Genomic DNA, 26858 nt, shown 5'->3' on the forward strand with positions numbered 1-26858 from the left:
TGTGTCCAGTTTTGGGCCCCACACTACAAGAAGGATGTGGAAAAATTGGAAAGAGTCCAGTGGAGGGCAACAAAAATGATTAGGGGGCTGGAGCACGACTCATGAGGAGAGGCTGAGGGAAGTGGGATTATTTAGTCTGCAGAAGAGAAGGGGGGGGGAATTTGATAGCTGCTTTCAACTACCTGAAAGGGGGTTCCAAAGAGGATGGATCTAGACCGTTCTCAGTGGTACCAGATGACAGAACAAGGAGTAATTGTCTCAAGTTGCAGTGGGGGAGGTTTAGACTGGATGTTAGGAAAAGCTTTTTCACTAGGAGGGTGGTGAAGCAGTTGAATGGTTTACCTAGGGAGGTGGTGGAATCTCCTTCCTTAGAGGTTTTCAAGGTCAGGCTTGACAAAGCCCTGGCTTGGATGATTTAGTTGGGGATTGGTCCTGCTTTGAGCAGCGGTTGGACTAGATGACTCGGGGTCCCTTCCAACCCTGATTTTCTAGGATTCTATGTCAGCCAACCACCTTTCATTGATTTCAAGTGCAAACCTTACACACCTCTCAAACTGTAAACCTGCCACCATATGATGTGAGTCTTTTTTCTCCCTTAAGATTTGAGAGAGATTCTCCTCTCCCAGTTGTCCTATTACTTTGGTTGTTCTTTCAGTGGATCTTCCTGGTCCCATATCTCACTTTACACAGGCATCCTGTCCCACTAGGCTCTGTCCTTGGCCCACTTCCTTTCCTCCTAAAGTTCCCATCTACAGACAACCTCACTGACACTTTCAGATCCAGCTATCACCTCTGCGCCAATGATACGGACATCTCTCTACCACTGACCCATCTCCCTCCATTACTATTTGTTTGCATTACGGTAGCACTTAAGAGCTCATTCATCCAAATGGACATCTCTTTTTAGATGTTTTGCCATTAACTTAAATGTAATATAACCAAAACTAAACTCAGTCTGTTTCCTCCAAAGCCCTCCCCACTCCACCCATTCTCCGTCATACCCGACACCTCTGCTATCTTTCCTGCCATTCTGGTCCATAATATGGATGTCAGCTTTGACTGCACCTTTGTTCAAGACCTTCACAACATCCAGGCCATGTCAAAATCTTCCTAATACTGACCCCCTAACATAGCTAACCCCTTTTCTATTCATACCACTAAAATCCTTGTCTGGATCTCCTGTCCTGACTACTAGAATCTCCTCCTCTCAGATAGGTTGTGACGTGGCCAGAATTTTCTTCCACTTCTGGGTCTCTCCACTTGCTCTCCTTTTTTCATTGCTTGAAATACAAGCTTCCGGTCTTTACAAACCTTCACAACTTAAGTACCTCTACTGTGTCAGCTTCCATTTACCAGTTACTTCCACAAAGAGCAACACTAAAGAACGCATGAAACATCCTTCCTAACTAGTACATAAAGCTATTACTCAGTTCTCCTTTAAATCCTTCCTCAAGAGCAACTTTTCCCCAAGATGCCTACCAAAAAAACCCAACTGATGACAGATGCCCAAGAGGGACTTCTGATATTTGTTGTGTCTTTGCAAACAAACATGCCTATAACTACTTTCCCCATCTTCTCTCCCAAATGTTTGAGATACCTCCTTTAAAATTCTTTGGGGGCAGGAACTATGTCCACCTCCATGTTTGTACGTAATTTAGCACAAAAGGGCCCCAATTCTGATTACAGCCTCCAGGTGCTACCTCAATTCAAACAGTAAGCAGTAATAATAAATTAGCTGACCTAAAGTAAGCCCTAAATACATTAACTGAAAACCCCTTGTGCAATCTCAAGTTCAGGGAAAAAGAGGGAGACTACTCTGAACACCCAAGTCTCTCTGGGACCCTGTCAGTTTCATTATACCAATTTTCTATCAGCAGCAGCCTAAAGAATTCAAATGAGAGAATATGGTAAGAATTTGTATACAGTGCTTAACTCAGGGAGGAGCAAGCCAGAAGGACTGATGCAAAATTTCTGTATCCTCACTACTTCTGGACATCCTCACATCCCAAAGCAACAAATGGGGTTTTAGCCATACAAATACTGACTCTAATGGGAGTTCTACTGATCCCACAAAGTTCTGTGCACTACTTTGAAATATTTACAGATTAGGATTACAAGGAATGAAAAGGCACATGATTACAATTGTCACAGAGGGGATTTGATCAAAACTCGCCATACAGCATTCTGGAACATTTCCCCTGTATGTGAGATTGCAAGTTACATGTTTTCCTATTCCAAGCTAGTCTCCCGTCTTTACCATTGACCTGATCTCTGTCTTACTAGGCATGCTATTAGTCTAGGGGGCTTTCCTTTCAAATTGAAGGTATTTTGGGACTTTCATCTGAAGCTCAGGTCTACCTATATAGTCCCCTTTAGAGGGTTAGAAGTCAAAGTATCTTTCTACAATTAGTTTTTTTTTTTTTCACTCTTCGAGGGATCTCAGAATTCACAATTCTATACCAAAGTATTGTGAATGGAAGCAGCATAGGCTGGAGGTAAAAGAACCACAACAGTAGAAACTGACTTCACGCAGCATGGATCAAAAAATGGACCATAAAATTCAAAGAGACAGGGATAGACTAGGAGAATAGTTAGATGTGTGATTTACTCAAACACTGGCCAGAAAGAGTCATTGCAATTTTGTTATATATAGAGAAGCATCATGATCATGTAGCAGTGAAGGGATATATGCTCTAAACAGTTCTGCTGCTATTGCACCAGCCATTTTGCATTCAGTTTTAGACACCTCATGATCAGAAATACACTATCAAATCAGAGGAAACTCAGAAGAGCAGCAACAATTATCATAGTACTGGAAGGGATACGAGAGGCTGAGGTGAAGAGGGAAGTCCTCTGAGGTACGGAATCTAACTAGAAAACTCTACTAAAAGCTATAAAACTATTAAAAACTAATTATAAAGGCAGTGGCAAGGCCAAAAGAAAGCACTTCACATTGAAAGTGGTTGGGGCTTACAATGAAACTGAGAAAACACCTGTGATATAAAGAACTATAGGCAAAAGCAAATTTTGGAATATTTACAGATCAGAGAACTCCAAGGAAAGCTCCAGACACTGGACATTCTGATCCAGGCCATATGGCAGTAAGAAGGAACTGGAAAGACGGTTAGTCCAGTCCTCTCCGCTCCACCCTTTAATTCCTTTGGTTGAAAGCACACAGAAGGCAAGGGTGCATGTATCGACAAAAGACACTGCTTGAAAGAATTCACCCACAGTGGAAGACACCTAGGGACCAATACTCGAAGAAGCATCTCACTCACCCAAAAACCCTGGACACACAAAACCTTCCCTAATCAAAAAACTCAGCTCTCAATCCAAAAATTGACATCGCAACACAATTCAGTTAATAGTTCAGAAGGTTTTGTTTCGGTTCCAGTGCAGAACAAAACCTAGCTCCATAACCTCTACTCAAATTTACATATGAATGAAAGCTCAGGTAACGGAAAACTGGAGTTAGACTGTTAAGTTTAAAATCTCTGCATGCAGGTGTCTAGAGTCTTGGAAATCATTAGTTCTGTGAAATACTTCCAAATGGACTGAATAAAATGCTCAGTCAACATTTATTAAAAACATTTTTAAAGGAGGGAAAAAAAATTTGTACACCCTGAGTGAATAAGAGAAATGAACTAGGTTTCCTCACCTTTTGAAGACAGCTGTTTCAGTTTTAGCATCTACAGTAAGGCTCAGGGTTTCCTTCATGCTGCCATTCATTACTGTCTCAGTTACCTTGTCTGCATTTTCCACATCATCTTCTCCATCTGAACTGGCCTCCATAGCAACACTTCCTTGGGCTGATACAGTGAAATAAATCAGGATATTGCTAATGATTTTTATAGGTAATGAACAAGTAAAAATAAGTTGAGATGTGTAGGAGGAGAACGTCTATTGTAATCACAAGCTTCCTGCAGTTTTGTTTACTTTGCAAATCCCACACGGCAGGTAAAATATGCATGGGCACATATACTTTAAATATGGGCACAAATATGGGCAGAAATATTTTAACAGCTACTGAAGAAAACATACATTTTCCAAATCAGTTAGCAATGTAGATATTTGCAGAAGCTGCGACACTTAGTTAGGGCTTGTCCACACAGGGAAATTTACTGCTATAACTCCTTGTTTGGACACTTATTCTGGAACAAGAGTATTCACATAGGAAGTTATACTGGTATTATCATACTGGTACAGGTCTCCCGGTAAGTTTCCCTATGTAGACAAGCCCATAGTTCGGTCTGAAGATCCCGGGCTTCCAGCACTTGTTATGTTCATTAATTGGGAAGAGGGGTAACCTGCTCATTTTTAATCCACTTTGAGCATGCGCTGGAAAAGCTAGACGACAGGAGGGAGAGACGGACACACAGACTGTTCACTGCTGCATCCAAAGACTCAAGAGGCTAAAGGCCATCTTAACTAAAGCTGTGCCCAAGTCCCACTGACTAATAAAAAAAAAGTAAAGTTAATATTAACACTAATAGCTTGTTTTTATACAGTGCTTTTCTTCTGTCGATCTCAAAACTCGTTTCAGAAGAGGTCAGTATCCTTACCCTCAGTTTGCAGATGGGGAAACAGAGGTGCTGAGAGGGGAAATGACTTGCTCAGGATCTCCCAGGAAGCTAGTGGTAGAATCAGGAAGTCTAATGCTCTACTCATTTAAGCCACTCTGCTTCTAAGCTATTCATTTGCACATCATTTGAATAATTTCAGTGCACTTACCCTCTGGCTGTGTTGCAAGTGCAGATATATTTGCACTCAGGGGATCCATTGGTTCTGTGTTTGTTTCCATTTCCACAGGAGAATTACTTCTTAAAGACTCTTTCGAACTTAAATACAAATGAAAGTGAATTACGTTTTGGAAAAAGATTTCTCAACATTAAAATGCAATTTACAACCAGAACTTCTAAAATAACGTTTCTATTTCTGTGAGTACTATCAACTCCAGAATCCCACTGAAATCAACTATGCTACAACTCATCTAAGAAATGTTAAAAGAATTTTAAGGATGCAAAGTCAAGCACTACAAAGTTAGGAAAAGCCAGAATTAAGATTTTCTGGTTTACTATCGAGAGAGAGGGAGACACAGAAACAGGATAAAAAGGACAAGTCTAATTTTTTTTTTGTCCCTTGCAGTTTCCTTTTAAATATATTCTCAGCTAGACTGTCCCTTTCATGGAAATGGTATCTGGGTTGCTCAATCTCTATATCCAAATCAAATCAATGCCATCTCTGCCCACGAAGTAGACCACCACCAACCACAGAGGTGGTCTTTATAACATAGATGTTTGTCCACTGGTATCTGGATTAAGATCTCAAAATTTATACATCCCACAGGACCCCAAACAGACACCACATTTCTGCCACTTCCAATCTTAAATAATTGTAAATGACTTTTTGCCCCGATTCAGCAAAAATATCCCTATTCATGAAAGCATGCATTTAAGTCCCATAAAAGGCAATGGCTCCGTGCTGGATAGCAGTCCACCCACAAGCGGTTAACTGCAGAATTAGGGTCTCATTTTGAAGTGAATTTGAAACAGTTCCTTTACTATTCCAAGGGCACAAGATGCAATTTACACAGTAGGGACTTGGACCCCAAAACTGCAGCAGAAACCTTGAAATTATGCAGCACTGTTCACCTTTACTTCCAAGCAGTCCAGGTCAGACAATATCCCTTGTCTTATTTAATTTGATATTAAATTCAATTTATTGTACACTGCCCCCAAATTTTCAATTTTGAAATGTGCTGTAGGTGTTTAATTGCACTGCAGAAGCTACAGGAAAAAATACAGCTATTGACATGTAGGTAAGGAACAGTTTTGGTTTTTGTTACCTATTAAATAGTTGGACGCTTGTTACAGAGAGGGAATACATCTCTTTCCCATCATCTTTGAGCAGAGGTCATTTTAAGTTTAGGAGGGCAGTTTGAATTACTTGGCAGCTAGTTTGTGGTTGTCAAGATTTACTGGTGTGACGACCAACTGCACCTTGCCCCCATTTCAGGCATTGCATTGAAGAGCTGTAATGGTGACATTTGAAATGAAATCAGAGTTCATTATAACAACCCAATGGAGAGGAATGGTGCAGTTCACATCTCTTGGACCAGTTGCTTCGGGGCAGCTGCACACTCTGGCAGACATCAATCACTACATCTGTTTAATTGATTTATATTCTGAATATGATCTTCACCACCCATGCAGGCAAGAGACGAAGGCGAGGTCTACACTACGAAGTTAGGTCAACCCAGCTAACCCTGAGCAACACAGTTAAGCTGACCTAACCCCCAGTGTAGCTAACATTCTGTCAATGGAATAAGGCTTCAGTCGACCTAGCTGCGGCCTCTCAGGGAAGTGGATTACCTATGCAGACAGGAGAACCCCCCAACTGCTGTCGGCAGTGTCTATGCTGAAGTGCTAAAGCAGGGCAGCTGTTGTGCTGCAGCTGTGCTGCTATAGTGTTTAAAGTGTAGACCAGCCCTAAATGAAAAAGTACATTCTGGAGCACAATAATTGGGCAATTTTTAAAAGATTCACATTTCTGGGGATATTTACGTGGCTACAATCTCATTATACCTAGGAATCTGACTATTTCTGATGCAAACCAATACACAGCAGAAAAGGGTCAAGCACTTCAAAGTACTATGGGACTGTCTAAGCAAGTCATCATGGGCTTCATGGAGTGGATGGATTTTCAGACATATACAAAACTATTTTCTTTACATCACAAAACAGAGCCATCATACTCTTTCAATTTATTCCATATTCAAAGATGCATTTGTCACTTAGGCCCAATTGACACTACCGCTACAGTCCACTTATTAAAAAAAAAAAAAAGTGTGGCTAGGACCTAAACATCCTACCAATCAACCAAATTGATTAGCAAGATATAATTAGATACACCATCTACACCAGAAACGGACTGGATCTGAGTCTCCTGAGTAGATGATAGTTGTAGAGTAGATGACGCCCTTACGTACAATATACCTTTTAACTCCACAAAAAATCCCCAACAACATGGTACAGCAAACGACAAGTAACACTAGTTCTGTTTCAGGCAGAACTCCATAATGGATTATACAAACACTTCTGCAAAAGACATGCATATGCCCACTAAAGGGACTAGTACCGACTGCCATTATCCTTGGCAGCTGGTAGCCTGGGGTAAAGCATAATAAAATTCTCCTACCTTAGAGAAGATGTAAACTCTGAAAAAGAAGCCCAGCCAGTTTCTTTTCCTGGCATAGGTTCTTCTGTGCTCCATACATCAGACCCAACAGAATCCAAATTGGCACCATGTGCAGTTTCCATGGGTACGTCAAAGTTAGCCGACCAGTTTGGTGCTAGAAACATTGACAATTTCAATTATAACGTATTTCGAAATTGATATAATTCACTTCTTAATACATTATGACTCTATACATGCACATATAGCTAACCTGAAACACTGCGTACACTAGAGTTAGAAACTGAATGCAATTCACAAACGCAAAATTAATTTGGTCTATGAAACTAGAGGAAAATACCACTATAACTCATGGCATTCTGCAATCAATCCAATCTAACAGATGACACATTAAAAATAATTTAACTGAGTTACACTAGGGATGAATATAGTCCAACATTTTATAGAAAAAATATGTATTAATTTGTTACTGTCAACACCTGTTTCTAAAACTAAGTGTTCTTCTCACTGTTTAGCTTCTGTTTACTATGTGTGTTTGTTAACTGCAACAAAGAAAATAAGTAATCAGTTCACTAGCAAAGTGCTGCAAAATTTTGTTGCAAAAAACAAATGAGGATTTAACATTTTATTTTAAAATTCTTCCCACTAGAATTTTAAATTTTGTAGCAATTTTATTTTGAAAATAGGCCTCTAACTCAGAGTACTCATTCAAGGTGCTTCATCGTCCCATAGGCAAATACTTGTTTTCATTAGCAGTTACGTACAAAAAAGTCAGGCTGAAAAGGAAGCCCTGTGACTAACTACAATTGTAACAGAAAATTCCAATCCAGACAGATAGGGGAGGGATCCACAAGGATAAAAACTTGTTGGACACACAGATGCCAGGGACACCAATCTGACAAAAGGAAGAGGAAAAAAACAAATTCCTTTTGTTTTGTTTTTATAATTCCTTATAATCAATATAAAAAAAACTAAGCATTCTTCTATACATGGACGTTGCACTAGTTTAATTTAAATCAGTTCTATTAAACCAGTGCAACTCGTATGTGTGGACTGCTAATTTAAGAGAGGTTATATCAGTTTAGCTTGCACCTGTGAATTTACTGATGCGACCCTAATTGACATAAGCCATGTTTAAACTGGTAAGATTGTCTACAAACAAAATTGCACCAGTTTAACTAAATCAGTATAAAAGTTATGCCTTCAGTAAAACAGGTACAACTGTGTGTTCAGACCAGGCTTAAGAGCCCCTAGAAGTCTAATGCCTTAAAACATTAACAGTCTGTACCTACAGTCCAAGTCACTTCTTGGCTCCTGTGTAAAACTACTAAAAAAGAACCAGCATGGAGTAAAAGTTTGTCTGAAACAGGTACAGATTTTCTGTCACTTCCAAAATTTTACTTTCACTAGTTTCAGTAAAGGTATCAAATGGTTTAGACTGATGGGTCTCCAAAGCTTCCATCAGCTTTAAACAGATTCAAACAGGTGTGCTTGTTTAAACTACACATCCCTTTTGGGGAAAAAAACCCAATTTCTTTTAAAAAAAAACCCAAAATCCATTTTATAAACAGAATACTACATTATCATGTGTCTGACTCAGCCAGGCATCTGAAGTGCTCATACTTGACAACACTCGCATCCTGCTATGAGGATTTTACGCAGAAAACCTCTTGGTGCAAAGGTGAGATATTAAACTGCAGGGGCCTCAATAAAGTGGTAAGGAAGACAAAATTGCACTATGAGCTACCACTTAACTGAATGACCGTTACATTTTCCTACACTGATAACTTGCAATCTAATTCCTCCATTAGGTAATCTAAGCAGATCGAGGCAGTAGGATAAAAAACCACCTACGTTCACTTAAGTCCACTTCCATTTTGTCCTCTGCATTGGTATTTGATTCAAACAAGTCTTGTTTTGTTCCATCCTCTTCTTCAGAGTCTGTACTTTCTTCACTGTCCGTACTGCCCGAGCTTCACAAAATATAAAGGGATTGTTTATATTCAATATTTAGAAGGAATTCCCAGGGGTGCATTGGGCTAGTGGAGTTTTCCCGGGCTAAAACAGAACTGCAAATCAAGTTAGCAGGTAGGAATGAGGCAAGTCTGACCATAAACACTGAGGGATCATCAGCTGGAACCACACTGCAGCATTAGCTGTTAAACTTACTCTTCAGCGCTGCCAGAATGGATCAAGATTTTAGGGTGTTTTTTGACTTGACAAAGTTAATTGACCCATCTCTCCCACAGCAACAAGGGAAAGGAAAGATGGCTGCCACTGCCCTCATGCCAAGGGGAAATAGGAAAGGGGAGGGAATATAGCTAGGGGCCAGGTCAAATAGCACCAGGCAATAAAGCAGAGAGAGACTTCATTTGGTCCACATGGGCTGCTGCAAATGCCAGAGGATGAACAGAAGTAGTCCTAAGGAGAGCAGGGCAACAGCTTCTCCACTCTTCCTCCCTTCCAGACTGACATCCAGGTTTTTCCCTCACTTCTGCACAGATATCAGTGCACTGGTAACCTGGACCTATACATATTCCTAAATGCAGCAGCAACATAATGGTCTAGCACAAATTCCTGGTCACAGGTATTTGCAAGTGGAGGGGGAACAGACAACAGTGTATATGGTGCTACTGTGCAAAGGTCAGAGGAGACATACCAAAGGGATCCCTGACAGGAAACTCTGGATGTTTGAGTGGAGAGCTGAAGGGTCAGTGAAAGCACTGGGGACAGATTCTCCTCAACCTGCTCTTTGAAAGAAAAAGAAAAAAATCTCTATTACTGCAGCACAAGGAGGGAGACCCTGGCACTATACAGCCTGAGTACACTGGCCTCCTGCTGGTGTAGCATGCTAAAGGGAAGGCAGGCTGCTTGGGCTGGACAGCTCGGAGCCTCTGGAAATCATAACCAAGGAGGAAGTTTGGCCCAAGTGGCAGTGGAGGAAAGGAGCAAGAATGGAAGAAAAAAGGAAAGCTGAAGAAGTGCTGAGTAGCAGAGAGGCCTGCTGCCTAAACCTCTTACAGAGGCAAAAGACTGGAAGGGACAGGTGCTGGGCCCATCCTCTAATAGGTTATCCCAGAACAGCAGCAACTACTCAATTTGTCTCTGATTTCTCTCTGTTCGACAGGCCTTCCAAGCAGTCAAGAATTTGTACCAACAGACGTACTCAATGAAAACAGTGAGGTTCTTCGGTGGTACAAATTGGATGGAAAACAAACACTGCTCACCTGGATCGTCTCTGAGATTCTGGTGTAAATGCAATGTGTTTTTCTTCCCATATATCTTCTTCATCAGAACCACCATCATCAAACTGCTGTATTCTCTCCTTACAGCATGCCTCAAACAATGCAATATTCCCCTACAGCAGAACACAAAGCAAAAATATGAACAGGAGTAAAGACCATTCACAAACTGTACACTACTCCACCTTATTTCTATGGTTAAACAATTTTTAATATAGTCTCAGAAAAGAATAAAGGTGCATATAAGGAACCCACACTATATCCCATGAATGAGATATGCACCCAGATTTGGATTAATCAAGCTTTGACTAAGTTTTCTATGAGAGCAGTTCAGGAAACTCTGCCTTTACAGTGGTGCCTGTTTTACAATTTCCTGCTCACTCCCTGGGCATAGCTAAAGAACATTTCAAAGTTTTGGTGACATTTTTCCCCACTGTGAATTCTCTCTCCAGATTTTTTTTGGGGAGTGGTGGGAGGTAGAAGGGACAGGCACATACACTCAAGGAGGGAGGAGGTTAGCACACCAGAGAAACATTTTCTGGGGAAAAGATCTTTACACTTCTGTCCCCTTACTCCTTTTACATTGCTGGTTAAGACCATAATTTGCATTTTGGTGGAAGAGTGAGAAGCTACTACCCGCACACTATAAACTGCTTAAGCGAACAGCACAGGCCCAGAGAACGATACCCAAGTCTGTTCATGAATCTGAGGGCTTGTCTACCCAGTGCAGCAATCTGCACTAGAGCAGTGTGATTTCTAAGATATACCAACATGTTGCGCAGTAACTGTCCCACACACGGGTAGGTAAACTACGGCCCATGAGCCACATCTGGCCCAACAGACCATTTAATCCGGCCCTCAGCTCCCAGGAAGCAGCTGGTATGACCCCCACTCCGGCTCCTACGTAGTACGCGGAGGCGTGGCCAGGTGGCTCTGCGCGCCACTCCCACAGGTCCCATTGGCCACAATGGGAGCTGCAAGGGTTGCACCTGCGGACCGAGGGGGGACATGCTTCCAGGAGCTGCTTGCAGTAAGTACCATCCGGAGCCTGCATCCCCCGAGCCCCCACCACACGCCCCAATCCCCTGCCACAGTCGTGATCCCCCTCCGAACCTCTCAATCCCAGCCCAGAGCACCCTCCTGCACCCCCAGCTGGAGCCCTCATACCCCTCCCATACCCCAACCCGGATCCGCCTCCCGCACCCTGAACTCCTCATTTCTGGTCCCACACCAGAGGCTGTACCCCCAGCTGCAGCCCTCACCCTCTCCCGCACCCCTACCCCCAATTTCGTGAGCATTCATGGCCAGCCATACATTCCCCATACCCTGATATGGCCCTCAGGCCAAAAAGTTTGCCCACCCCAGCTCTAGAAGTTCCCTAGTGGGTACTAACTTAGTACTGTGTCAGCAAATACAACATTACCGTGAGCTAGGGAACTCAAAGCAGTGGTTCTCAAAGTGTGGGGCATGTCTTGGGGGGCAGAGAGAAATGTTTGGGGAGAAGAGGGGGCGGGAACGGCAGGACCATCCCTCACGGGGGACGAAAAGGGAGTGCCATGCTTCCAGCCCTGCCTCCAACCCCATTCAGACCACAGTCCTGCTCCGGCCCCAACCCAGCTCTGCCCCCCACACCCTGCTCCGGCCCCAACCCAGCTCTGCCCCCCACACCCTGCTCCGGCCCCAACCCAGCTCTGCCCCCCACACCCTGCTCCGGCCCCAACCCAGCTCTGCCCCCCACACCCTGCTCCGGCCCCAACCCAGCTCTGCCTTCAGTCCGAGCTCTGCTGCTGAGGGACTGTGCAATAATGGGGTGGGGGGCGCAGACAGATTCCTTTGGGGAGGGGGGGCACATCTGAAAAAGTTTGAGCACCACTGTCCTAGAGCATCCCAGCATGGGCCTACACAGGCCAGTTAGCAAGTAACGTCGATGTACCCTCCTCTAGTATGCTATGCTGTACTGTGCAGACAAGCTCTGAGGTACCTCTACCACAGCAAACAGGCAGCTTTTGACTGCATTTCCTTCAGAGCCGGCTAACAGAAGCACTTGTATCTGGTCATACCTTAAAGTGAAAGTGGCTCTCCTCAGAAGCTGGTATAGAAAGCAGTGATGAGTTTCCCAATGACACAGAGGCTTTACATCATTACAAGAAAGTGGGTGAATGAGCTACTCCTCAAGTATAATACTGAAAAGAATCATTTGACCCACCCTACGTGTTGAAGACACGTAGAAGTTTTATTATTTGTTTTGCAGTCCACACTCTCAAGCACAGAAGTCATGATAGCAGCAGGAACATATACTCACACTTTCATTCGTATTGAGGGTAAAGTTGATGTCTGACACGCGATCAAAAGACACACTGCAAAAAAAAGTACAGATTTATGCACTAAAAGCAAAAAAGATGCTGCAATTTACACAACGAAGACAGACATTTTATACTCCGAACTCGTTACTGCGCAAGAATACTAAGATGACCTGAAACTACAAAACTTAAGTAGCAATTTCCCACACAGCAAGAAAATAGTTTTAACTTTTGTGTTTAGGAGAAACATGCCTCCTACTATCATACAGTTAAACAATTTATCAAATCATGGGATGTTTTCCATGCACAAAACCTTACAAGACAGTTAAGCCAATAATATAAAAAATGGCTACCTTTGATCAGATACATGGACAAAATAAATCAAAATAAAATAACTAAACGCATATAATGTGGTCAACGACCACGCAGCTCTATTTCTTTTTCGTTTTAAAATAGAAAAATAGTGAATACACAGTTCCAAGGAATGTCTACCAAACTGACAGAATACATTTTAAAAAATGAGTTGTCAACTAAGGCCCTAACTCCATCAAAGAGATCCATGCAGGCAGATTTTACACCTGCCCACTGTCGTCAGGGAGACTATGAAGACATAATGGTCCAACAAGGCAGATTCTTTTGCAAGACTGGACCCTAATAGTAAAGTGTCAAAATTAATTGTAAACTTATTTCCTAAACAAATAAACCTGATGACCCTTTTCTTACTGACTAGTGAACAGCAAGGAAAACAATTTCACACGTGAAATACTAAGTTCAAAAACTAACATTTATTGTCCCTTTAGGCCTAAAAACTGACCTCTCCACAGTGAGCCCACCTGCAGAGTTTCATCTTAAGGACTGCAAACATTCAGTACTCCTCATGTCTAAAATACCCTTCCTGCAGGTGTGAAATAGGGGGAAAAGTCTGCCAGCCTTTCAGGACAATTCACAGGTATTCTCTCTTTAAGCACGTATATGAGTGAGTTTAAAGTTAGCTGTGCATTTGTTAATCTTCCCCTAAATCCTCACTGCATTAAAGATCTGTTGGAGGAGGGGGTAGAAGAGAAACAGCATTTACTTTCGTTGGATTATGACCTTCAATGTCAAAGCAGATCAATTTTTCGGCCCAACAATTTTAACAATATTCCTTTTACATAAAGGACTAGAATCACATAATTGATCCACATGCACATAACTAAAGAATAACCAGCATTTACAGCTAGAAAGTAGATAAGATTCCAAGCAATACAGTTACTCCCATATATAATTATTTTTATGAGTCTCATGTGGTTTCTGATGGGCAATATAGGGATCAAATTCATAGTGGTAGCTAGAGGCATAACATCTAGGCAGCGTGTACGCCTCAAGAGATCTGCATTATATTTATATAAGCATTTTGTTAATTATGTGTCATCTTCTTGACAGACTCACCCTAGCAGTATAGTGTGCTAGCTCCTATGACAGGTATATACCAAAAATACTGCTACCCAAGTGTATTTAACTAATTTAAATTGACCTCTTTTCTATAGACTCCCATCTCGTGAAAGTGAATCTTCATCTCTACACTCAGAGGCATCATATATAATTCCCTTCCCTGTTGAGAAGGCAGGAGTCAACCTCAATTAGTTTCCTATACTATTTTGCAAGACAAGCTACAGTAAGGTATCAATCAGTATGACAACACTAATCTGCCTTTAATATTTAACTGGCTGTCTTGGACTCTCTTCAAATTTGTTTTAAAAGGATACTTCGCTTTATTTTGTGCCATGCACACTTAATTCAATTTAATAAAATTTGGGGATTAGATAGAAACTACCACACTTATCACCAGCTCCAATTCACTCCATTTTCCAAGAGGGATTCTCAAAAGCATGGTCCATTTTACTTTATTCTAAGAAATAGGGATCATCCTAAAGATTCTTGGGTTGTGTTTTACCTGGACCAAAACTATTCCCATTTTTAGGTTCTTCACTTACCCTAACTGTAGAAATGTATGTCTGAACTGCTTTGCTCTCGAACAGATAGATTTATGAAGCCTTTCCTTACTGTCCCCTACAGAAAAGAACACTCATGGATGTGTTGCTCCTGCCAACTTTGCCAGGAAAAGTTAATTTATGCTATGCACCATGATGTAGAATATACCCCATGTCTATCTACTATGCCTAAAAATTATCCCACCTATGAATTCTGCCCACACCAGAGCCATGTGCCAATGGTCTTGTGATTTAAGAGAACAGATCCATAGGTTAAGTCTGCTATTAGGAAGTCTATTTATATAGTCACAAGCAATGTGTTCTCTTATATAGCTACCGTGGGATGGGGGAGGAAAGAAATAGTGTTGCTTTGAAAAATTGCTCAGAGGAGCTAATCTGCTCTTCCCGGAGCACTCAGTATAAGAACTGACCACACTGGTACTGATAAACAAGGCCAAATGCAGACAGCTCAGCATCAGTCAAGGCTGCAATTAATCACTGGGACATAGTCAAATGATGCAATAAAGAAGAAAATCCCAAGTTAAAACCAGCATAAAGTCATACTTACTTCCCAATGTCATCTTGATCAGCAAACTTCTCATCGTTGAAGCCAAACTGGTCAATAAAATTGGACGTCATTTGTTGCATCTGATAATCAGAAAAGGCCTGGCAATCCCAGGACCAACGACAGTGATATAAAGATTCTAATAATACTCTGAATACTATTTGCCCATTTTGCTCCAGAAATAAATTTTGTTAATCTAAACACAGGGGATTATAAAAAGTTAATTTGTTTTAAATCTATAAATTATCTCAGGCACTGAATACACACTGACCCACATTTGATGGCTTTGATGCCAGCTTGGTAGCAGCTCTAATAGGAAAGTTAATCTTCACTCTACATGTGGTTTTAAATACTACCTTTCCAAATTCATTTCCCAGGACTCTGTGTGACAGGACAGCTTATTAGGTAGAGGAGAAAAGCTGCCTTCAATCTTGTCAACATGAAACTTTTAAACCATATAACTCATGGAAGAGGGGAGAGCAGGGCATTGTTATAAATAGAAAAAAATGTGTGGGTAAGAAGTTATCAATCTCAACTATACGATCTAACAGTATTTCTCGATTACCCCAAAGAAAACACAAGTGGAAACCAAAAGAGTTAATACAGACACACCACACATCTAAATTTAATGTTGCCAACTCTCACAATTTTGTCACAAATCTCATGAGATTTGGGGGGGGTTAAGATTCTTTTTGTTTTTAAATAGTCTCAACAGACCTTAGATTACTGGCTTTAAAACTTGTGAAATTTCCCTTATTTGAAGTAACTATTATTTTCAGTGGGGATGAAGCCAAACTGCGCTCTGCCAAAACAGTCACCATTCTCTACAGACTTTGCATGTTGAAGGGAGACTGCCACTTCACCGTTTTAGATGAAACTGAAGCCAGGTTACCCTCAGGGAAGATAGCCACTCTCTAGACTGTATGGTTAATCAGTTAGACAGGATGTGGGAATATGGGAAGCCAGAGATGGCCTGAAAAGGACCAGGTGAGCAAGGTGCTAAGGAGAGAGACTGAGAAGGTAAGGTGTAGAGGAATAGGTGATGGCAGAAGGAAAAACACAGGGTTGGATTGGGGACAGGAAATTATGGAGGAGCTTGGAGGAAGATGAAACAGGGAAGTGATGAGGAAGGAAAGACTGGAGAGGGATACTATGGCAGCTTTCCACACTCCTGGAGTTGGGAGTGGATAAGGGGAACCTCCATCCAAGCAGCCACTGGAGAAACCTGCCCTTTTACATGTTTCAGGTAGAATTTTGACCTGAAACTTTCACAAGTGCCAATCAATCCCTCAAGTCTTTTAGAGTAGACAGCACTACACTGGGCACAACATATGGCTGGCCTAGTAATATTAGGCCTTTGTTCTTCCTGCGCTGACTGTCCATATAAAGCATTACTGTGTTTTAGAAAGGCACTAAACACTTCCTGTGAAGTACTTTGATAGCTATGGATGAAGAGAACTTATTACTGAATGCATGTGGATGAGAAGACATTCATAAAGGCGTTATGTTAATGATAAATGGAACGATGAAAGAACCACCAAATTAATGGTGAAAAGTTAATCAATTCTATCAGTTTTCAAGTGAAATACGTGCAGGTAGCAACTTCTGTTTTATCAAATATTTACTTATCCTAGTGGCAGTATCTTTTAAAGCCTAATAGTGGGAAAGAGCACCCCCAGAGAAGCATTCTTAGAGATAGTCAGCCAAGAATCTGCTATATTTTGACAGGCCAAAAGCAGATACAAGCTTTGCAAAGTGGAAAATGAATAGAATTGCTGATATACTTCTGCTTGTTGCCCTTAAAATAAAGGAATCTGCAGTCAGATTTACAGCACGAGACGCTTCTTTGGGGTTTGTCATGAACTTCCCTAAACAAAGCTCACCAAGCAAGAGGGGGAGTCAATTTTACCTTTAAAAATGCTGCTTAAAAAAAAAAGGTAGCAGAGCAAGCCTAACATCTTTATGGCATCATAAATTAAGTTAGAAGTCAGGCGTGAAAAGTTATGAAACATGTCTGAAAATTTACTTTATAAAAAGGAATGGATTTCTCCATCCAAAGAAAGAAAAACATTTTGCCTGCACAGGTTGTGTAAATACAGTTAAAAACAGTTGGCAAGTAATAAAAAAAATCACCTAAGGGATTATAAATATTAATTTCTTATCCAGGGCCCCTAAAGAAAATTTCCAAAAGATCCCTTCTGCCCAAGTCATCATGATCAAATCTACTTTAGGTGTTATCATCTAGGGCAGCCTGAGCTTTTACTTAGGTCTTGGAAGATAAATTTGGAGAGATTTCCATTAAAAGGAAAACACCACTTTTCATATTCAGTTATGCAGACTTGCATTTATTCCTTACCTGTGCCTATTATCAGCAACTTTCTGGAAATCTCATGATACTGCACAAGCATCAGCACAGCTCCTCTGGTGCTAGCAACTGTAGGAGCATTAGTGTACACTGGTTGGTTGTCAGAATTTTTACCACTACGTCATCTAACTTTGCTCACAGCAGATCCAAACAACACAGTAGTGAAAATGCCAGCAGCTGGTCTACACTATCACTCCCACTCTTACCAGCACTAGACTAGATGGAATCTTAAATTTTGCCCGCAGAGCTCAATGTTTGGGATTACTTGTGTGTGCATTACAAAGTCTTTCCTGATGTGTGCTTTGCAAATTGGAGAACAAATTTCCAGTTATGAGGCAGCAGACTCCCCCTAATATTTAAAGTAAGGAAGGTCTTTCAAAAAAAAACTGCCCTGAGAATGAATTAACGAAAGTTCCTTTCAAAATGATAGAGTTTTAAAATTATTTCTGATGACTGAACTGACTAAGGCATTCCACTGATCAGACAGCCAGCCAGAATGAAGACACTTCTAGACTGAAGAGTCTTCAGTAGAGAGAAATCAAACAATAGAATGGAATTTAGTCAGGAAGCTGAAGAAAAAAAAAAAGAAAAGGTGGAGGCTGCCTGTTTTGGTCTGGGCCTCAGTCAATCTGGCAAACAAAGTAAACCCACCTAAGAAAGGTTAACAGGTTCCCAGAAGCTCAGAAGAGGAGGTTCCTCACCCTGTGCAGTAACTGACATTCTTCGAGATGCGTGTCCATGTGGGTGCTCCACTCCAGGTGTTGGTGCGTCCCTGCGCCTTCGCTCGGAGATTTTTACAGCAGTACTCATACCAGTCGTGCACGTGCAGGGCTTGCCCCCCCCCCGCTCTGAGTGGACCTTAATAGTACGCGTGTGCGACCGGTCCCCTCAGTTCCTTCTCTACAACGGAGGCTCCCCCAACTCCGAAGTAGAGGGGAGGAAGGTGGATAGTGCAGCACCCACAGGGACACTCATCTCGAAGAGCGTCCGTTTCTGCACAGGGCGAGTACGCTCCTCTTCTTCGAGAGCTGTCCCTGTGGGTGCTCCACTCTAGGTGACTTAAAAGCAGCGTATCTCAAGGAGGTAGGGACTTCGGACTGGGTAGAAATGCAGTGGATAAAACAGCTCTGCCTAATCGTGTATCCGAGAGGGGGCCCTGAGTAAGGGCACAGCGCTTAACAAAAGTGTGTTCAGAAGACCAAGTGGCTGCTTTACAGATGTCAGTCAGGGGAACTATGTGTAGAAAAGCCATGGAGGTAGCCATCCATCTAGTGGAGTGAGTTCTGATGTCTGCTGGAGGCGTAACTTTCCATATCTGATAACAGAATCGGATACAGCCAGAAATCGATTTTGAAAGTCTCTGGGTGGAAACGTGTTCCTCTGGATCACTCCGTGATGGAGACAGAGTCTAGAAGAATTTCTAAAGGGCTTGGGTTCTCTCCAAATAGAAGGACAAAGCCCTGCGTACATCTAGAGCATGCATTGTGGATTCAAACGAGTTCGCATGTGGTTTAGGAAAGGTCGGCAGGTGTATCGGTTCATTCATGTGGAATGGCGAATGGACCTATGGAAGAAATTTGGGGTGTAACTGAAGGGTAACTTTGTCCTTAAAAAATAGGGTATACGGTGGGTCTGCCATGAGAGCTGCTATTTCTCCTGCCTGCCTGGCAGAAATGATTGCCACTAAGAATGCTGTTTTCATAGAAAGGTGTAAGAGGGAGCAAGTGGCTAGGGGTTCAAATGGTTGAGTTAAGCAAGATAACACTAAGTGAAGGTCCAATGGAGGGGTAGAAGGTCTAACGTCTGGGTATAGGGATTGAAGTCCTTTGAGAAAACGTTTAGTGACTGGATGAACAAACAGAGGTACTGTCAATTTTATCGTGGAAGGTTGTAATAGCAGCTAGGCAGACTCTGATGGAGCTAAAAGAAAGGCCAGATTGTTTGAGGTCCAACAGGTAGTCGAGTATAAGAGGAAGAGGTGCAGACATAGGAGGCAGTTGTTTAGTTGAGCACCATTGTGTAAATCGCTTCCACTTCTGGAGATAGGTGGTGCAAGTAGATTGTGTTCTGCTATGTAGGAGCACTCTTTGGACTTCGTCAGAGCATGCTAGTTTGTTTTGGGAGAACCATGTAGGAACCAAGCTTTGAGGTGAAGCATGGACAGGTTGGGATGGAGAAATTGGCCATGTTGCTGCAATAGGAGGTTCAGAATGAGAGGCAACGAGATTGGTGGTCGAGCTGACATCCTTGTGAGGAATGGGAACCACGGTTGTCTGGGCCATGCTGGGGCAATCAGGATCACTTTGACATGATCTGTTCGTATTTTTGTCAGAACTCTGTGGAAAATTGGGATGGGGGAAAGCATAGAGTAAGTTCCGGTGCCATGGAATCATAAATGCATCTCCCAGGGAGTGTTTGCCCGGTCCTGCTCTGGAGCAAAATTTGGGGCATTTCGTGTTTTTCGCAGTTGCAAAGAAGTCTATGGCTGGGTGGCCCCAAATGCGGAATATGTTGGTGGTGATTGTTTCATTTATCTCCCATTCGTAGTCGCAAGGAAAGCATCTGCTTAATTCGTCCGCTGTGGTATTCATAGCCCCGGGAAGGTAGGCGGCTAATATCCGGATATTGTTCGCAAGGCACTAGTTCCAGAGTTTCATAGCTTCTGTGCAAAGCGAATGAGAGCGAACTCCTCCCTGCCTGCTTACACAGAACATGCAGGCGATGTTGTCTGTCATTATCCGTACATGTTGGTTCTGGATTAAAAAGGGGAGGCAGTGACGGCAGGCATTGCTTATAGCTCGAAGTTCCAGGACGTTTATGTGCAGGGAGGTTTTCGATATGGGCCAACATGTGAGCACCCTACCCTGTGAGGGATGCATCGGTAGTCATGATGGATGGAGCTTCCTGGAGAAAGGGGACTCCAGAGCAGAGGTTGGAGGGAACAGTCCACCATAGGAGACAGTCTTTGACTGGGAAAGGTATGGATAGGGGTTTGTTTAGGGCATGTTTAGGGGTTTGTTTAGGGTTGGGTCCGTAAACTGTGGCCAACCAAGCTTGGAAGCACCTCATGAAGAGTCATGCATTTTGGACCACGAAAGTGCATGAGGCCATGTGACCTAGTAGTCGTAGACAGTCTCGAGCGGTAACTTGAGGACTGTTGCAAAGTTTTGTTGCCAGCTGCTTTGTGGTGTTGAAGCAATCAGACGGGAGAGATGCTACTCCCATCCGGGAATCGAGGTGTGCTCTGATGAACTCCAGGTGCTGGGTAGGAATTAATGTGGATTGGTTGTTGTTTATTTGTAGGCCGAGGGATAGGAAACAATTGACGGTGAGTTGTGTGAATCAAAGCGCTTCGTCGAGCGTTGAGGCTTTGAGGAGGCAGTTGTCTAGGTAAGGAAATATTATGACTCCTTGCTTCCTGAGGTGGGCAGTGACTAAAGCCAGGAGCTTGGAAAAAATGGGGGGGTGGGGGGAGGCAGGCAGTGGATAGGCTGAAGGGTAGTACCCTGTACTGAAAATGTGTCGAGCCAAGGGTGAAATGAAGGAAGCGTCTATGGGCTGGTTGTACTGTCACATGAAAACAGGCGTCCTGTAAGTCGAGGGCTGAAAACCAATCACCCTGCTCCAGCGCTGGGATTATGGTGGCGAGGTTCACCATTTTGAACTTTTGTTTCTTGATAAAATTGTTGAGCCACTTGAGGTCAAGGATCGGTTGCCATCCCCCGGTTTTCTTTTCTGTTAAGAAATAATGGGAGTAAAACCCCTTCCCTCTGGGCCTTTCGGGCACAAACTCCACTGCTCCCAATAGAAGGAGATGTTGTACTTCTTGCATAAGCAGTTGCTCGTGAGACGGGTCCCTGAGGAGGGACGGGAAGGGTGGGTGGTAGGAGGCATGGATAGGAAGGGTATGGAATAGCCAAGTGTGATGACCTCTAAAACCCACTTGTCAGCAGTAATGTTGTGCCATTGATAGAAGAACAGTCGTAGGCGATGTCCAAAAGTAGGGACAGGTGGTGTAAGTGCTGAAGTGGGAACATTGTTTTCTAAACCCTCAACCAAGGCTTCAAATCTGCTTGTTAGTCAGCGGGGGTTGAGACACTGATGCGGAATTGGAGCAGCGATGCTGGTATCTGGTGTTGCTGCTGCTGTTGGTTGTGTGATCTCTGGAAGTGCTGGGCATTTGTGGGGTAGTGTGGACAGCAGTAAGTTTGGTATCTATATTGTTGCCTTCTGGTCATAGGGGTTTTTATTCCTAAGGACCAGAGAGAGTTGCCCTTGAATCCTTCACTGAGCGAAGGACGTCGTTTGTTGTAGAGGCAAAGAGTTTGTTGCCATCGAATGGAAGGTCTTCAACAGTAGTCTGGACCTCTTGAGGAAATGAAGAAGAGAGCCACGAACCTCAGTGCATGACTACTGCCGTAGTGGTGGATCTTGCTGCAGTATTGGCAGCATCAAGGGCCGCTTGAAGAGCAGTACGTGATATGATTTGTCCCTCAGACTAAAGCAGTGAATTGTTGTTTCTTTGCTTCTGGAATGTCCTCAATCAAGTTCAAGAATTTGTTGTAATTTTTGTGATCATATTTTGCCAGAATGGCTGTATAATTAGCAATTCAAAATTGTAGAGTGGAGGATGCGTATACTTTATGTCCAAGCAGATCTAAACGCTTATTGTCTTTATTGGCTGGGATGGAGCGGGGATACTGGTGTTTGTTCTTTTGGTTGATTGCGTCCACCACCAGTGAATTAGGTGTTGGATGAGTGAAAAGAAATTCAGAGCCCTTGGAAGGGATGAAGTACTTGCAGTCCACTTTTTTGCAGGTAGGTAAGCTTGCAGCAGGAGTCTGCCAGATGGCTTTGGCAGGTTCCAGAAGGGCTGGATTGATCGGCAATGCAATCCTGGAAGAAGGTGGCAGCTGCAGGATGTCCGTTAACTCATGCTGCTATTTAAGGAACCTCCTCCAGATTAATTCTTAATTCACTTGCCACTCTTCTGAAAAGTCTTGAAATTTTGAAAAAAAGTCATCTGAAGTTGACGGGGGAGGAGGAAGCAGGGCTTCGTCAGGCGTAACAACTGGGTCTACTGGGTTAGAGACAGGTCGTGCCTGATTCTGCACTTGTGATGGTGCTGTCTGGTGACTGGCATCAGTGGCAGGTTCATGAGCTTGTGGTGCTGGGCCGGTGTCGGGCCTGGTTGAGGTGGCATAGTGAGTGCGGTCTCGAGGACAGGATGCCCACGGGGCCCAATATTGCCACTGTGGTGGGAAGGGCATAGGCGGTACCATCCACGGGTTTACACACCACGGGGCAGGATCCAGAGAGTAGGACGAGGTGATGTGTCTATGACCTCTACTAATTGGGGTCTGAGGAGGAGAGATTTCATATGGTGAAAAAACCTCCTGGAGACCAGCTTCCTCCTCACTGGAGGAAGGCTGTTCGGACCCTGGCTGAGCATTTGGCGAAAAGTAGGCATTTAGTAAGGGTGACTGCAGAATAGGTGACACAAGCAGGTCCCTTGACTGCGTAAATTGGGGTGCTGAAGCTCCTCTGTGTGATGAGGGCTCTGTGAGAGGAATCTGCTGCAACAAAAAGTTCCTCTGCAACGGTGTCTTTAAAGTCATTTGGCTGCCGGCCAGCTCAGCAGGTGTCGGTGCCATAGCCTGCGGGGGGGTCAGGCAGGTCCGCACGTGTTGGCACCACTTCCACCGTGGTGCTGAAAGGTGCCATCTGAGAGGCAGGCAACTGGAAGCCCGAAGCCTCGGTACTGGAGCTTTGCGCTACCGCTGCAGCCACAGACAGGTTTCGAGCAACACCAGAGGAGCCCAGCGCATCAAAACTGCTCAGCCAAGGGAGCGCTGGGAGGGAGGTGGTAGATCTGCCAGAAGAAGCATTCTCCCGCGAAGTTCACCTTCTGTCACCTGCAAAGTGATGTTTTTTTTGAAGTTTTCTTCATCTTCTTAGAGGCGGAGGGGCTGTGGTGTGGAGCAGAGCCGGAATCAGCGCCTGGGTCTGAAGCTGACCCTAAGGATTTTTGCAGTAGGAGCAGCTTTAGCCTCAACTCCCTGTCCTTTCGTGCCCTAGACTTAAGTTTGCTGCAATGGGCACATTTTGGGAGGATGTGGGACCCCCCAAACATTTTATGCATTTTGAATGGCCATCAGACAGAGGGATGGCATCCTTACAATTAGAGCAGCGCTTAAAGCCTGGGGAGCCAGACATGTCAGAAGCAGCTGGCCTGACAGGAACGAAGAGAATGTTTCTTTTTAAAAAAACCACACTACTGGTAACACTAATAACTAACACTATCGGTAAACTATCTAAAAGGGTAAGAGTAACAAGGGAGAAAAAGTTTTCTAACGAGTCTGCTGAGCTCCGTCTCAGGCCGGGGACGGTAGAGAAGGAAGGAACTGAAGGGACCGGTCGCGCACGTGTACTATTAAGGTACTCAGAGCTGAGCGGTAAGCTCTGCACATGCGCGACCAGTACGAATACTGCTGTAAAAATCTCTGAGCGAAGGCACAGGGATGCACCAACACCTAGGGTGGAGCACCTACAGGGACAGCTCTCGAAGAAGAGTGGAAGGAAAAGACTACCAGGGTGCTAGACATTACAGTGCCTCCACTTATTCTGGAAAACTGATCTGCTCTACCTTACAATGGTGTGTCCAGTCTACTGTCTTTCACGTCATACTCAGTTTTCTACAGAAGAGACAGCATCAAGGTACACACTTCCCTATTCTAGGCTTAAAAAGGACAAGCCTCGTGACAAACTCTGCTAAGACACTGAAAAGATTGTGTCACACATTACCCCAAATAGGATGCAACAGCAGTGGTCCATCTGCATCTCTGTTGGATTAACTACCTAAACACATGCAGTTGCTGTGACAGTCTAGGCAGAGTTCACACTGGAGTACACAGTCAGAAGATGGTGCTTGAAGACTATGAAGGGTTTCCTAAAAGATTCCACATTCCTACAGAAGCTGCTGCCTTGCTGAAGACACTGACCCCATCAAATCTAGATTGGTGCAATTAAAATTCAAATCACTGAAATATCAGACATGAAAAAGTTAACTATAGTTTCTATAATTAACAAAAGTCTAAACCAAGCTTTTGGAACAACTGTACTTTATATAAATGATAAAGGTATATAAACTTTAAGTACTACAGACCATAGTGCTTGGGTTGAGGCAGTTACAAACATCTAATGGTACAAGCAGCAATTTAAAAAACTTGTTTTGTAACTTGAATCTACAGAACCTTTAGGATTGGAGATTTAAATCAATGTACACTGTATTCAGATTTTGACAGCTTTTACTTTCCTCCAGGGCCAACAGAGGAATAAAGACGACTTACATTGCAAATGGAATAATGCTAGTACAGAATAGCTGTCACCCTTCACCCATCAAAAATGGCAAGTAGCAGAAATGCTTCCAAAAACTATTTTCTAAATGAAAGTGCTGACCAAGCAGACCCCTGTACAGTTAGTTGGTGCTCTCAAAAACAACACTCATGTGGCATCACCATATTAAATCCTGTAACACTGTCAATTAAACTATAAATACGTATACAAATTTAAACTGCACACTGCCTAGATTTTTTTTATACACTTTCCAGTTTCGCCACTGAATTCTCCAAATTGTGTTTTGCATCAAATGCAACCACCCATCTCCAAAGACAAAAATCCTCTCAGGAAAGCTACTTTTACAAAGAAGGCACACCTGTGCGCAACACTGTTAAATGAATTTAACTCACTTGCTGCAAAGAAGAATCCTGTGAAAAACCAGTTTCTTTAAAGTCAATTTCGTCATCGCTGGACGAATGAATGTGGCAGGTAGTAACCTAGACAAAAAAAGTTTAGACACCTATTTAATTAAACAAAAGGCTTTGTGTAAATTAGAATTATTATGCAAGGTCATTAATTTCATCACAAAAAGATGAACTAGAATATTTTTATCCCAGCAAACACACTATTTCAACTGTAAGGGCATATATTTCAGCCACTAAAATATCTCCCTGTCACCAGCCATTACATTAGTGGTTGACACCTTTGGGGAATAATTCCATCTTCAACATCTAGCAAAACTAACCCTAGAGTTACTTCAGTTAATGCTACTTAATAGGTCCAAACTGGCCAAATAGGACAACACTGGAGCAAAACTATATCTTACCATTTAGATACAATATGAAATTATTCCGATTAATTAGGAAGTTCTGCCATGAAGGTGCGCTTATTAACAATTCTACCAATTGGGTGCAGTAATCATCCACTGTGAATCAAAACACCTTTTACCCAGTTACAGCACTACACAGTTGAATAAGAACACTGTTTTTGAGGGTGGAAGCTGAATTTGCTTTCCACTGAAGCATTGGCCATTGCTGGAGTCAACCAGTGACTTGACTCCCCAGTGTCCAATATAGCAATTGTTATGTGCCCGTAAATCTGGAGATGATTTAACAAGGGGAAAAACAGATTAAAAAAACCCAAAATAAAAAACCCCACATTTTTACAGTTACACATCAGGGTCTTGAGTCTCAAAAGTGCTGAATGCCCACAACTCCTAATTAATTCTCAGCACCTAGTAACTTTACTAAGATCAGGCTTATAAATGCTTTTTATAAAAACAAACACTGTATAGAGCAGTTGTCTTCAACCTGTGGTCTGCGGACCCTTGGCAGTTCACAGACTGTGTCTAAGGGGCAGAGCCAAAACTAGGCATTTTAGTGCCTGGGGTGAGCAAGCAGATTTGCGCCCCCTGCAGTTTTTCATCATTTTTCCACCCCTGTGATTTTGCACCATGGGTGGCTACCCCGCTCTGGTTAAGGCCCTGCTAAGGGGTCAGAGAAAGGTGACTATGAAAATAAAGTTTCAGATCCAAGAAAAAGTATTCCATTTATCTGATCAAAGGTATGTGAATACCCCCACCTACAGGTCCAAACACAGAAGTGTTGTCATTACTGTAGAAACCCACAGTTTAGCGCCCTGTGTCACACTGTCAAACGCTGTGCCGAGAACATGTAATGTTTATAGTTGAATTTTGTTCAGTTTTCAGTCTGATTTTTACAGCAGGAGCCAACAGACCACAGGTTGAATTTCCAAAGGGGTCTGGCACCTTCATTCAAAATTTTTTAGGGGTCAGCAAATGAAAAAAGGTTGAAAACCACTGGCATAGAGGAAAGTGACCAATTCTTTTATTTGTTATTTTGAAACAAATTATCCACTTTCTAA

The 26858-nt window shown here is 42.9% G+C and overlaps 1 protein-coding gene across 8 annotated transcripts in view; it reads right to left on the bottom strand.

Annotated features, from left to right (window-relative positions):
- PPP6R3 (protein phosphatase 6 regulatory subunit 3) overlaps positions 1 to 26858 on the bottom strand; it is a 137630-nt gene that overhangs the window by 10557 nt on the left and 100215 nt on the right. For 4 of the 8 annotated variants that reach the window (XM_084630220.1, XM_084630219.1, XM_084630218.1 and 1 more), the window contains 8 exons: positions 25385 to 25471; positions 15275 to 15372; positions 12739 to 12793; positions 10422 to 10552; positions 9049 to 9167; positions 7198 to 7351; positions 4732 to 4838; positions 3659 to 3809 (listed from right to left, as the gene is read on the bottom strand). In XM_084630220.1, the coding sequence (XP_084486346.1) occupies positions 3659 to 3809; positions 4732 to 4838; positions 7198 to 7351; positions 9049 to 9167; positions 10422 to 10552; positions 12739 to 12793; positions 15275 to 15372; positions 25385 to 25471 (902 nt within the window). The remainder of the gene's footprint in view (positions 1 to 3658; positions 3810 to 4731; positions 4839 to 7197; positions 7352 to 9048; positions 9168 to 10421; positions 10553 to 12738; positions 12794 to 15274; positions 15373 to 25384; positions 25472 to 26858) is intronic. The other 4 variants (XM_084630225.1, XM_084630224.1, XM_084630223.1 and 1 more) reach the window with 2 other exon arrangements.

This window comes from Lepidochelys olivacea (assembly GCF_965140295.1).
Source record: "Lepidochelys olivacea isolate rLepOli2 genome assembly, chromosome: 6".
NCBI lineage: Eukaryota > Metazoa > Chordata > Testudines > Cheloniidae > Lepidochelys > Lepidochelys olivacea.